The following is a 14,897-nucleotide window of genomic DNA, read 5'->3' as shown; positions in this document are numbered from 1 at the left end:
AGGCTCCCTCGTCCCTCCGGCTCCGCCTTGGTCGGGCGTCGACCCGCCATCGCCTCTGGACTCCTCTCCTCTGGCTGCGCCTCGTCACTCTGTCCCACCGGCTCTGTTGGGCTCCTTCCTCCCGCCAGCTCCACCTTGGTCCTCAGTCACACCGGCTCCACCATGGCCCCCCGGATCCTCGGCATCCCCCTGGCTCGTTAGCTCTCCGTCTCCGCCTCGGGCTCCTCCTCCACCTGCTCCGCCACCGTTGGTCGGCCCCATGGAGTCGGCGGCCATTCCTCCTCCATGGCTCCTCCCTCCGTCGGCTCCACCGTGGGCCATCATCACGGCTGTGGCCTGGGTCCAGCTGTGCACCTCCTGCTCCGGGTCCCTCCTGTCTCTTCCCTGGCTCCTCCCTCCTTCATCGCCCCCCTGGTCTTTGTCTGCCGGCCCCCTCCCGGGTGTCCTTCCTCCTCCTGAGCCACCTCCCAAGTTCCCACACGCCCCTACCCTTTGGATGTTTCTACGGTGCGAGGACGCAGCTTCTGGGAGGGGGTTATGGACTGTTTTGTGTGTTTTGTTCCCCATGTGTTCTGTGACCCAGTTTCTCCCTCACGTTGATTGTTTAATTTGAGTCCAGGTGTGTCCCCTTAGTTCCCTCGTTATCCTGTCTTTTAAAATCCCCAGTCCTTTCAGTTAGTGTTTGTCGGTCCTTGAATTGTCTTCCCTGCCTGTGATCTGTGACCTTCTGGATATTAAAGACTCAAATTGTGAATTCTCCGTGTTTCCTCGTTCTCTTGCTCTGTGTTCCCTGAGAGAACCGTGACTCCATGTGCTTGGAAATGTAACAAATGCAATGTGTTGATATTTTATATGAATATTTTAGAGCTAAAATAAAAACATAACAAAATTATACTAAAATTAAATCTAAATGGCTATACTAAAATGAAACCTAATTACTATTATAAAATATTCTGAATTTATTCCATATTCCATCTGAAAATCATCATAATTAAAATTCCCTTCTTTTTCCATGACCGTGGGAACCCTGAATTTAGCGTTTAATATTTTAAAGTATTGAACGATTTTTACCAAGATCATGGTTCATTCATATTTTAGCATTTTAAATAGATTCTCAACAAAAACACGATTCCCGATTCTGAAAACCATGTTTCAAGATTAATGCAATTGCATTTGTAATCGATGCATGGCGAAAACAAGTGAATTGTTACACGTCTAATTGTCCAGCTAACTTAGAAACAATACTAAGGACGTGAACACTTACAGAAGAGCACAATGCATTGAAGCATCTGAATCATGGCAGGATGTGCTGCGGTTGTGTTCAGTATCTGTCTCCCACACAGAGGGCATCTGATGGATCCGCTTGTGTAACTCTCTGTATTTGGAAAGTGATTGCTGTGTTTTCAGAAGGGTTTTAACCTCTCAGATCCGTCTCCCACTCTCTCTCTCTCTCTCTCTTTCCATCCCTTCTGTTCCTCCCACTTCATCCTTTCCCTTCTTCCCCTCATAAAATCACTTTCTCTCACTCCCTCTATTTCATGCATTTTATCTGTTCATATTCATCATACTTTATCTTCTGGCCAACTGAGTGCATTGAGTAAAAATTATTTGTTGATTTATTTTTTAGTTAGTTTGTTGATTGCTATTTTGACCCTTTTGTTTTTAACTCAGCGTAAAGCTTTTAATGACACCAGAGTAAATTAAAATAATAATAAACTTTTGGTTTGCACCCATCAAATAATATTTAAATTAATTAATTAATAAATACTCAGTGTACTTATTTGAACAAAAGAGAAAGTATGATAATATATGATATGTGACAAGAAAATGAAGGAAATGTTTGTTTGATTGTTTTGAGTCTTTTATTTTTAATTCTGTATAAAAGCTGCCTTTTAATGATACCAGACTTATCATTAATTATGTATAATTTAAATATAAATAAGCTTTTGGTTTGCATGCATTAAATAAAATCAAAATAAATAAATAAAAAATGTATAACTGCTACTCAGAATTTTTGTACTCAGTGGGACAAAAGATAAAGTGAGATGAATATGATGAGAAAATAGAGTAAATATTTATTTATATGATTGATTGATTGATTGATTGATTTGAGACTTTTTTTTTTAACTCTGTGTAAAACAGTTTTTTATTGATGCCAAAATTATCATTATGTATAACTTATTTTAACTGTGTGGTTTGCATCCATAAAATAAAATTTGAATGAATGAATGATACTCACTGAGACAAAAGAGAAAGTTTGAATTACAACAAGAAAATGCAGGAAATATTTTATCGATTAATTTGAAAGAACCTTTAATTTGTAGCATTTAATTTTCTGTATTACATTGTATGCATAATTACTACATACATGTATGACAGTGCCATAACTTTGAGGTTTAATTTCAAGCAAAATAAATGCATTGTTATATACATTTACCATGATATTTTGGTTGTACTGCCACTTCTACTCATTGATGATTTCGTTCCTTCTCTCTGTCTAGTGTGTGTGTGATCAGGGGCCTGAAGAGCAGCCGTCGGTCAGTGATGTGACCTTGAGATCCTCCTGCATGGAAAGTGCAGAAAGAAACTCCAGAGCTCTGAGCCTCCATAACTCCATCACTAAGAGTAAGTGTTTCTTAATGTTACCACAAAAACATTACAGGTTAAATGTATTATTTTTAAATGACTCATGCAGTTAATGTTATAAGTTCACACCCCTGTTACTACAGCAGGCCATTATTTGCAGTGGGTTACTAAATAATCATTCATATAGGTATGTCTACAATGACTGTGTGGCTTCAAAACATATGCTTTTAGCTTCATTGGTAATCTATAAGTGCAGTTTCCAAAAGTACAGATGGGATCTTTAGATATATTAAACCATGAGAGGTTTAACTCTGTAATTAATTGAAAAGCAGCAGGAGTTCTTTCATTTAATCTAAAGGCTGGAATGTGTGCAAATCTGAACAGATTTTACAGAACATACACATGGTTATAGAGGAACTTATGAACACTAATAAATGTTTCTCATTTTGTTTGTACTGCATGTAGTACATTTCATCCAACAATTTCTAAAAATTGCTCTTACTGTGATTTTTCCATTACTAAAAAGGTTCACAGAAATTCTAGTGTGGTATGTTTTATGTATTAAAATGTTTTAGTAATATATAAAGAGGGAAAGTGTTAATTTTGACGTCCCTTTTAAGTAGAAAGAAAGAAAGAAAGAAAGAAAGAAAGAAAGAAAGAAAGAAAGAAAGAAAGAAAATAATGCTACAGTATTTAATTCTGTGTATTATTATGTTGGTTTGACGATTACTTTAGTTTTATGAACATTTTAATTATTAGTTGTCTTTCTTCCTTGTTTTAACTAACACAAATGTAGAAAACATTCCTTGAATATTTTACATATTTTAAATATTTATTATCATTGAATATTTTAAAAATACATATAGAAAGATACATTTAGATCATATTCCTCATCCGTTACATGGTGTTCCTCAAGGCTCTGTCTTGGGCCCTCTTTTATTTATTATATACCTATTACCCCTTGGTCATAATTTTAGGAAATTTGTTATTAAATTCCATTGCTATGCAGATGATACCCAGCTCTATTTGTCCTCCAAGCCTCTACTCTTCTTTCTCCTTCACTTTTGGACTGTTTAGATGAAATTAAAGCCTGGCTCTAAACCAAATTTGGCAAAATCCGACAGCTTTTCACTTACTATTGATAATACCATCTCTCCCCTATTTGGATGGATGGATGGATGCATAGATAGATGACAGACAGACAGACAGACAGATAGATAGATTATATATAACTTGATATGAGATATCATGATATCTCATATTTAGTTATATCACTTATCTGTTAGTATTTTGCTCTCTTCATCTTCCTTTATATTCTTTTGTCTTTAGCTACATGCAGTCTCCATTTCTCCTCTTCCTCTGGGAGGTTTCGTTTTCCCTTACTCCTGCATTCAGTCTCTTTTGTTTCTGAGCCCTTGTAGTGTAAATGCTGCCTGTTTAAAAATAAGCTGATCTACGAGCAACCTCCCTTCCATAAGCAAATTCAGAAAGCTTTAAAAGATACAAATCATGGCCTGAATGGCACTGACAGTGTAAAGCTCGGACAGATGGGGCTAGGCTAGGGCTGGTTGGGATAAGGGTATTAAACGGTCTCAAATCAAGACACTGTCTCTGGGCCATCTGTTCTGTGCCTCTGCCCCTTGATTGTTGAGCGGTTACATCTCTCTAGGCCCTCCTTTAAATTGCATCTGGATGTGCTTGTATATAAATGCTCAACAAACTCAGACTGTCAGTATGAACTACCTTTTACTTTGTCCAATTCAAAAGCCAAGCCTAACTGCAGTTAAAATGTTATTCACATATAAATAGGATCAATTAAATGTTATATTTTCATGTGTGTGAAAGGTTTGATTTGTGGTATTAGCGCTAGGAAAATAGCCCGTTTTTGGTGGTCTGTCCAAGGATGAAGCTTTCTTCAGAAACTTTTACTGTACATAAAACAGCCACCAAAGGGAAATAATGCCTAATGTGGCAAGATAAAAGTAAATCAAATAAAAATAAATACAATAAAAAAAAAAACAGACCAACAGATGGTGCTGATTGCTTTAACAACTTCAGGTCATGTTGTCTTTCTCTCCTAATCACTTGCTATTGAATCACTAGTCACTAGTCTTGCTATTGATAATTGGACCAGACGTAACGAATGTAAGAGCATCATCATGTTATTATTATAGGCACATAAAAACACTCATAAACTCCCTAATGCATCTCCCCTTGTATGCAAATTCAAGGCTGCAGTTGGGAATTATATTAACACTATATTTTTAAATGTATTTATGTATTTCAGCTCTGAATAATGCTTGTTCATCATTGTGAAAAAACAGTTGTCTTTACTTAAAATCCTAATTATATATTTTTTATATGTTATATTAATAAAATAGAACAAAAGGCCACTTTTATTCTTGACTTAAAGAGAGGCACTTTCATGTCTATAAACACACTTAAGTATACTTTTAAACAGTGCACTTTCTAATAATGTAAAATTAAGTTTTGCAACTTGCAGTCAGAAAGAGTACACTGCTGACTAACATACTAAAGCACATGTAAAGTACTTGATTACAATTTTAACTATAGTACTTTTCAGTGACACATTTAAAGTGAATATATTTGAATTGTATAAAGTTGCAAACTCATCATTACAAATATATTTAAATACATGACATACATGTTTCAATTGAAATGTCATTTTAAATGCGTGTCAGTACATTCAGCAGTACTTTAACCATATTTCAAAGACAGAAGTAATTATGAAATTACTTGTGCTTAAGTCCTACTTAAGTGGATCAAGAAGCACTCTAAAGTTCAGCTAATTGCATTAAATATACATTTTAACTAAAATACATTTATATTTAACTTTAATTAAGTGTCAGAAAACATTACATTTCACTCTTTCAAACTATTAGGCCTATTTCCGAAATAAGTCATCATACATCCTACATCAAGCCTTTCACTTAGACGTACATGTAAACTGTAAAAAAAAAAGTTTTTGAAAAACTTTTAACATTTATATTCAGATTTAAAAACAGACTAAAGGCCTATTTACACTTCTGTCAGATTAAACTCTGCAAAGTTAAAGTGTATCCTGTGCCGTACATCTCTCCAGTGTAACTCATGATGCATCTCCACAGAACACAACAGCTGTGATTGGTCCGCTTTGTACCCAGAGACCCTCAGGAGGATTAAAAAAAGATGCATTTCAGTCTTAACATGACAGATGAATAGAGAATTCCACTAAACTCCAAATAGTTACACATTTGACCGTCTATGCTAAAAAAAGGTGCAGAAACAATTTTAACTAAGAAATTACTAGAACATTTCACAATTAATTATAAAGAAAGAGCATGTAACACACTGATTTGAACATTAATTTTTGAAGTATAAAGACTGGTATGTAGTATGTAAAACGTGTCAATAGTATGTAAAACGTACTCCGATAATCTTCTATTCAAAATCATCAGTTGCTTCTCTGGGTCAATGTTGACTAAAAATTTAAAATATTTTTCATCATTGTCTTTTCGAGACCAAAAACACTTCTCGTAGATGCCAACAAATTATAAATCTAAATACTCCCCAAAGCCCTTTTACAATATATTTTTGTTGATTTCAGTTCTCTCAGAGACAACAGATTCATCTGAGGAAGAGTGGCAGTCGATTTCTGATCTGGCCAACGCCTGTCGGGGCATTCTGGAGGCTTTGTCTCGAGAAGGTGAGAAATGGCAATTTTCAGTGGATGAAATGTGTTTGAACATGTGAAAGTGTGAGTTGGAGTGAGTCAGTGTAGTTTGTTCCCTGAAAAGAGCTGGTCTGGTAACTTTTCTGTGACGAGATGGAATATTAACAATGTCGTTTCCTGCTGGGTTTCAGACCGGACGTCGGGAGATGGATCACAAGCATCCCCAGAAACCCTGCTAGGTCAGACAGACAGCAAGTTTAAAGATATCAAGGACAGGTGAGGCTGACACCATGAACTCTTTGACATTAGATTATTCAGTACTCAAAACATGAGGCAAGGCGGTTAGCAAATGTTCCTTTACAACTCAAAGAGAACTTTAATTCTGACAGCTTTTAAGAAACGTGCTGAAAATACAGCTTTGATCACAGGAATAAATTACATTTTACAATATAATTCGATTGTTATACTATTTCACAGTATTTTGTACGGCATTGTCTGAGTGCAGACACCACATTCTTGCTTTAACTTTGGAACTTCGGAAGAACAAAATTGCTCAAAATATTTGAAAAAATAATAACTTTAAGAACAACTTTGCCAAATAAGGCATAGGTGTATTTATCAGAAAATGATGCAAAATAAATATCATATAATAATACACTACTGGTCAAAAATTTATAATAATTAAAAATGTTTTGTTTTGAAATAAGTTTCTTCTGCTCATTTATTTGAGCAGACATACACTTAAAACACTAATATTGTAAACTATTATTAAAATTTAAAATAACTGTTTTATATTTTAATATATTTTAGATGTAATTTATTTCTGTGATCAAAGCTGAATTTTAGGCATCATTACTCCAGTCTTCAGCGTCACATGATCCTTCAGAAATCATTCTAATATACTGATTTGCTCCTTAATTTTAACAATTAGCATTGATGCTCAGTCTTGCGTCTTTACAGTCACTTTTGATCAGTTTTATGTCTTTGCTAAATAACTTTATTTTTTTAAACTTAATCCAAAAACAGATTTTAATATTGATAATAATCAGAAATGTTTCTTGAGCAGTAAATCAGTATATTAGAATGATTTCTGAAGATCATGTGACACTGAAGACTGGAGTAATGATGCTGAAAATACAGCTGCAGATCACAGAAATAAATTATATTTTACTATATAATCACACAGAAAACAGTTATTTTAAATTCTAATAATATTTCACAATATTACTGTTTTTACTGTAATTTTTTGATCAAATAAATTCAGCCTTTGTGAGCAGAAGAGACTTCTTTCAAAAACACACCAACAAAAAAAATCTGAATTAATCCAAATGCTTGACTAGACATCATTTAGTTTTTTCGTGTTCTTCTTTCTCTCCCTCCCTTCGCAGTGACTCGCCTGGTCACCTTGAGGAGAAAGTGTCCCAGTTAGAGGCCATGCTGAAGCGACTGCAGGACGACCTCCAAAAGGTACTTTGTCCTCTGTGGGTTTGTCACATCACAGCTCTCTCTGTCGCAGCACACTTCCCACACTGTAACCCCTTCAAATATCTCCCATTCAATACATCCACCCATCCTTGTCTGTATATCTGCCCTGTCCAGTCCTTGCCCTCTTCGCTACTTCAAAGAGCCACTGCTACTTCACAGAGCCAATCACACAGAGGGACTGTAGAGGTAGGGCGGGACAAGCAAAAGAAACCTGTCTTGTCATTGAGCAGGGTGAACAGAGGAGATGAGAAGATTGCTGGAGGGACAATGGGCAGCCATGCTCACTCTCAACACTAACCCACCAATGGCAGTTAAGGCAAGTAGAGCATGAGATTTTTACTCAATCAGTAACAAACAACAACAACATGTGTGACAGTTCTCACTTGATTAACAACCAAATGAAAGGAATAGTTCACCCCAAAATGAACATTTGCTGAAAATGTCCTCTCCCTCGGGCCATCCGAGATGTAGATGAGTTTGTTTCTTCATCAGATTTGGATAAATGTAGCATTGCATCACTTGCTCATCAATGGATGCTCTGCAGTGAATGGGTGCCGTCAGAATAAGAGTCCAAACAGCTGATAAACATCACAATAATCCACACCACTCCAGTCCATCAGTTAACATCTGGAGAAGACAAAAGCTGCATGTTTGTAAGAAAAAATCCATAATTAAGACATTTTAAAATTTGGCTAAAATACGAGTCCTCTATCCATAAAATTGCTTTCTTCAGGGAAAAAGTTTTATGGTCTGAATCAGGAGAGGAATATGCACAGATACTGTTTACAAGAAAAACAGTCCTATACAGCTCTAAACAAATATATGGGTGGATTTTGATGTAGGAGGACAACAGGGGATTGACTTTTTCACTGAAGGAAGCATCATTATGGATTATGGAAGCGATGGTTTTAAGTTAAAATGTCTTAATGATGGATTTTAATCAATTAAATAAATTTTAACTAATGGACTGGACTGGACTGGACTGGACTGGAGTGGTGTGGATTATTGTGATGTTTTTATCAGCTGTTTGGACTCTCATTCTGACGGCACCCATTCACTGCAGAGCATCCATTGCTGAGCAAGTGATGCAATGCTACATTTCTCCAAATCTGATGAAAAAACAAACTCATCTACATCTTGGATGGCTTGAGGGTGAGTAAATTTTCAACAAACTGTCATTTTAAAGTGAACTATTCCTTGAAGGATGTGAAAGAGGTGATGCTAGTTATGCATTAACTAACCTTAACTAATGGGCCCTTATTGTAAAGTGTTACCACATATTTTAATGTGACACTCTTCATTAACAGGAATTTGTTCATTTAGATAAATGAGTCAACCTTCAGTTTCTTGGTTTGAAATAGCCCAGTTTTAAGATACAGTGTTAAGTTGGAATATGTTGTACTGATTTTAGTGTCCTTGTTACACATTACATGTACTTACTGTAGTAATCGCAGTAAATTGTGTATAATTACATGCAACTAACCTTTAATCAAACCCTAATCCTAACCCTATGCATGTTGTTAATTAATATTACTCAGTACTTAAATATATAATTACTCCATAACAAGGACACCTTAAGACAAAGTGTAACCTAATCATTCATTAGGTAATGAAAACATAATCTTATCAAAATTTAGGGGGTTAAGTGATTTTTTTTATTTTTACTATTTCCTATTTTACAACACAAAATGGGCAAAATGGAATATAATAAATAATCTAATGATTTAAAGTAAAGCGTTAACTATTCATTATTTAATATGAATTATTATTATTATGATCACTGCTCCTGGATTCGAAACAAGACAGCATTTTTGGCATAATTTACTTTAATTTTGCCATAAAGTTGTGAAAGATTCTGCCAAACCTAACTTCTATTGACCCTGAACATTCCTTTAAATTATGAATTATCTCGACACAAAGAACATTTCACACACTTTTCAAAATACGTTTCATGCTTATCAATGCTACATTTCTTTAGTGTTATAGTTTTGTTGCTATTGCTCATTCGCTACAATGGATATTAGGAAATGGAGAGATTTGAGGTTAATTGTGATTGGCTGGTCAGCACACAGAGTAGGCATGTCATAGTGTATGTGTGAATATATATATATATATATATATGTATATATGCATATACACACACACACATGCATACAAACATTATAGAATTACTGCAGACCATTAACACCAACTCACAACTGTATGACTGAAGTGCATGTACACTTATATTATATTATAGCTTTAAGGTCCCTGAGTCAGGATGAATATTATAGCTGATCCAGGGTCTCGGTTCTCTTTTGTTTGATCCCATTATCCGCATAAGGTCAGGAAGGGAAAGCGAGGGTGAGCATGGTTGACTGCATAATGTCCCACAGTTATCCAGCACACTCATCTAGGTAAATCATAGTCTACTGAAGACTTCGGTCACCTTGAGAGAAAAGTGTGGCCTTAAAAAATTATTATTATACATGCACAGATAACAGTCTACCATGAATTACTACCATGTTTAGAGGCATCATTGCTCTTTCAGTGTTTTTTATGCATTAATATAATTTAGGATGCATGAACATTAAAAATGCTTGTATTTTTATTTTCAAAAATGCCCAGTGCTGAATGAATGCTCTTATCACTGATGCATGTCTGATGCCACATTTGGCCTTTTTTTATTTTTTTTTTGCAATCAAGAACTAATTTGCATGCAGGTCCTGATTTACTATTATAGCTAATAAAAGCTACTAATTTGCTTCTTTAATCTGCAATATACAGAAATGTATTCAAAAAGTCTACTGTGGAAAAATAAGTACCCCCCTTCAGTTTTGTCTTGCATCCACTTGGCAGAAATAACCTGTAGATATTTTGTATGATTGTCTGTCAGTCCTCCATTATGCACTTTTTTTTTGATTGCTTAATGATTACTTTTATTATTAAGAATGCATTCAATTTAGATTTTTCTTTTGTTTGTGCTATTTGTTTAGAGTTTATGAACAAACCAGAACAGTATAATATGGTGCATAGAAAGCATGGCCATCCTGTTCAGTGATTTTGTAATTTTCACTTATTATTATTTGTTGTATTTGACTGTAGTTTAAGGCAGAGGTCTTCAACCCTGTTCCTGGGGACCCACTATCCTGAAGAGTTTAGCTACAACCCTAATCAAACACACCTGAAGTGGCCAATCAAGCTCCTCAAGACTGCTTGAGAACTTCAGGCAGGTGTGCTGAAGCCGGTTGAAAATAAACTTTCCAAGAGAGTGGGTCCCCAGGAGCAGGGTTGAAGACCTCTGGTTTAAGGCACTTAAGGGGTGTACTTACTTTTTCCACACAAGAAATGAAAATTTAAGCTGTCCAAGTAATTACTAAATATGCACTCCAAGTGAAATTTGTTAAATTATATTGATATTTCATGTATTGCCATTGGTGAAATGCCAATCAAATATATATATATAGCCTTGGTGAGCGTAATAATATTAGGGACACCAAACACTGTATATACATGCAAAACTGCATGTAAAAAATGCATGCACTTATATATGTTTTTTGTATAGCGAGTGATCAAAGGATCAGTGTTTGCATTGCAGCATGTAATAATGTGGCATATTTTGCTGTATGTGCAAATCAAGCAAGCCATGCTTTCCCCAGCTTCAGTCATTGTCTTCTTCATCTGTGTGTCATTCCACCAACATATTCAGACATAGCAACCCCTCATGTGGCGTGGATGTGTCCTGCCAATATAGAGTGAGAACGCTCGTCCCTGAAAGTCATTATGTTTGATTGCCTCCCACAGGAGAAAGAGGACAAGGAAATGCTGCAAGCAGAGGTGCAAAGTCTCAGGCAGAACAACCAGCGGTTGCAGGAGGAGTCCCAAAGCACCGTGGCACGGCTCATTAAAGTCACCGAACTGCTCTGCAACGTCAATAAACCCTGCTAGCATCGAAGGCCAAACCATGGCAGCAAGAAAGAGCAGAAGACGCATGAAAAGGCCAATGAAAATGTTAGCAAATCCCTAAAAATGTCTCTTAAGTGACAAGACCATCGATAAGCCTTACTAGAAAGTGCACGCAAACAATCTGGCCGGCTTACGTACATTCTTACTCAAATTATACTTCAAATTAACATCTCTGTTGCACCCTACAAATTCAGGGCTGAATTTAAGTAGTATCATCAATGTGACAGCTTGTTAACAATAATAGCCTTTGGTGAAAGATCTGATCTCAATCATTGGCTAATGTTGTTCAGAAACATCTGACTGTCCAAAAGTCATTATTTGCAACTGTCAGATTCGACTTTGGAAAACATTTAGTGACATAAAATGTTCAAAATCATATTATCTTTAAGTATTTTTCATCAGATTCCTACATAGTGAACAATACCGAGCAATACATTCACCTTATTTGTGTTGAAACAGGTGGCTTCAGACTATGACCTTCAGTGTATATACTAGAGGAAAACATGTCAGTGTGATTGTAACCCTCTATTAACCATCACAGTATCAGAAATAGATAGAGCCCGTTCTAACCTTTTCTCTGTTGGCAGTGGGTAAAAGGTGCTTATCTTTAGAGTGAATATGCTAACAAAACATCAGCGATGCAAACCGACAATGAAAATCATAAAATGCGTGCATTTTGGTGAACTAGTACATTTTTTGTTTGTGACTACCCTTGTGAAAAAGAAGTGTGCTTAATTGTGTTGAATGTGCACTTGTACTTAAAAAAAATGGTACTTGCAGATAAGATATGAAATAAAAGGCCATTTAATGTAAGTGTAATTAAAGAGAAACACTTTCATGACTGCGTTTAAGTACACTTTTAAAAAATTGCAATGCAAATTTAAACGTTTTCTTTTAAAGTACATTTTAAATAAGTTTCAATAATCCTTTGTTGTGTTTTAAAGAACTTATTTTGATGTGTTGACTAACATACTAAAGTACATGTTAAGTACTTTATTATAAATTTAACTTTAGTGTGTTATTCAGTATTGCATTTGAAGTTAATACGTTTTAAATGTACTAAATTACAAATTTTTAATTACAAATATTTTTAAATACATGACCTACAAGTTTCAATAGAAATGATATTTTAGTGTATCGTAAATGCTCATCAGTACATTCGGCAGTACATTTTAACCATATTCTAACAATTATGAAATTATATGAAAAGAAATGCTACTTAAGTGGGTCAAAAAGGCACTCTTTTTGCATTTAATATAAATTAATTGCAATTGCATCAATTATAAATTGCATTTAATATAAATTTAAACTATTACTAATACATGTTTGTTTAATTGCAATTAAGATGCTAAGTGTCTGAAAACAATACATTCAGTTCACACTTAAGTTTATTTTTTTAAAGTATATTATTTCTGTAATAAGTAAAAAAAAACTTTTTCACAAGGGTACAATATGCCAGACAAGCCTAAATGATTTTCTATGGTAATTGACCTGAACCTGGAATGTTTCTATTTTAGCACTGACTATTTGAGGTAAAAATTAATTCCTGCTTTAAATAGCCACTTGAATTCAGAATTGAATCATCATATTTTAGCACTGGAATAATTCACTGGACTTTGTATATTTTATGACACCTATCAGAGACAAAAAATTTCTCATTTCATGCCTTTTCACAGTTGTATAACTGTCCATTTGGATGTTAGTAATGGGACAAAGTATCTGACGTGATCTTTCTCCTTTTTTTTTGGTATGAAGCCTTATGCCTGATCCCACTGAATCTGAATGAGCCTTGCAGACGCCTGCTTGAAGATAAAGTAGGGCTCTTGATTTGAGAAGAAAACAATGCTTAGTGTTAAGTTACTAAGGAAAGCATGACTTAAAATAGAGCATTTCTATTTATAAAGATTGCAGCCAGACCAGTTCTGCTTTGTTCTCACACAAATTTCCTAGAGTGCTTTATGCTGAACTGTGAGACAGCACATATTTATAAAACTGCTATTTTGTCTTTTATTTTCCATTTTGCACCCAAATATCACTCTTTACCTCACCTAAAGGTGCACTGATAATGTGACGAGAAGAATAGCAAAATGACTGGACTCTTGCCTGCACACACTCGAACGAAAACAAAACGAAATGTTACATAACCATCCTTCAGCATTACTGTACATCATACATGTCTTCTCCCCTTCAAATGTTTTTATTTTAGAGTCACTGTGATAACCTGGTACCAGCAGATTCTGATGTATTACGATAAAATTATAAATCTATATCTTTATTCCTCTCTGTGAAGAAGTGTAGAGCCAAAATAAGTGTTACTTCCCTCTGATGTGTGTAAATCTGTATCCAGATGGAACTGGAGTTTAGTTGTTGCCATTAGTGGAGAATTTGTTCAATTTGATGAATGCAGAGAGACAGGAAGTACACTGATGCAATCATTGATGCATTTTGTGGATTTACATAGCAAAAGAGCAATGTAAAAGAACTATTTCCTGTTCATCTGTGTGCGACATAGTCTTTTAGATCGTAGGAGGCTGTGAAAGCACGCGAGTGCGACAAGCGATTTCTAAGCCACCTTCTGTATCTGTGTATGTATTTATAAAAATGTAATAACTTATTAATCTTGAAAATGTGGATGTTATTGCTAGATATGTATATTTGAACTGGACGGGATGCAAATTTGTGAGCCAATGAATGTTTTTTTATGTTATTTTAAATTGTAAGAATATTAAGGCATGACGTGATAGCAGGTCATATTTTGTTTTACTGGAATAATATCAATCGTTAAAACATTTCCCGTAGTGGAAACCTACTGAAATTACACTGGAAATGAACTCAATCGTGGCTGCTTGGAAATTATGTGTGACATTCCATCTTTTCATGTTCTTTAAAGTTTTATCATGATTTTTTTATTGTTAAAGCTGTATTGTGAATTGACCTTTTGTGTTCGATACTGAAATGTTAACTCTTGGACTGCTGTGGCGACCCAAGTGGTTTCCAGTTAAAAATAACTTGCATTATGTATTGGATCAGGACGCTTCATCTGCAGGAAAAAAAAAAAAAAACTAAACAAAAAACAAATGCATTTAGACTAATTTACTTTCAAACATGTTTGTGATTAAATGTATTTTAAAGGGACAGGTTTGTATATGTCAAACTAATCCCTGTCTTTTTTTATGGTATGGTGTTTTATGAAGCCATAAATGCTTTT

At 35.1% G+C, this 14,897-nt stretch overlaps 1 protein-coding gene across 3 annotated transcripts in view; it reads left to right on the top strand.

Annotated features, from left to right (window-relative positions):
* Positions 1-14,897, top strand: part of LOC306878081 (signal-induced proliferation-associated protein 1-like) — a 41,278-nt gene extending 26,381 nt beyond the window's left edge. Inside the window, exons 11-16 of one of the 3 annotated variants that reach the window (XR_013784913.1) lie at positions 2,502-2,625; positions 6,194-6,292; positions 6,451-6,535; positions 7,648-7,726; positions 7,975-8,060; positions 11,528-14,736. Coding sequence is in view for 2 of the 3 variants with exons in the window: in XM_079430182.1 (XP_079286308.1) it covers positions 2,502-2,625; positions 6,194-6,292; positions 6,451-6,535; positions 7,648-7,726; positions 7,859-8,041 (570 nt within the window). In the remaining variant the exon portion in view is untranslated. Of the gene's footprint in view, positions 1-2,501; positions 2,626-6,193; positions 6,293-6,450; positions 6,536-7,647; positions 7,727-7,858; positions 8,061-11,527 lie in introns of all 3 variants that reach the window. The other 2 variants (XM_079430182.1, XM_079430183.1) reach the window with 2 other exon arrangements.

This window comes from Barbus barbus, assembly GCF_936440315.1.
Source record: "Barbus barbus genome assembly, chromosome: 2".
Lineage (NCBI taxonomy): Eukaryota > Metazoa > Chordata > Actinopteri > Cypriniformes > Cyprinidae > Barbus > Barbus barbus.
This window is presented reverse-complemented; position numbering and strand designations above follow the sequence as displayed.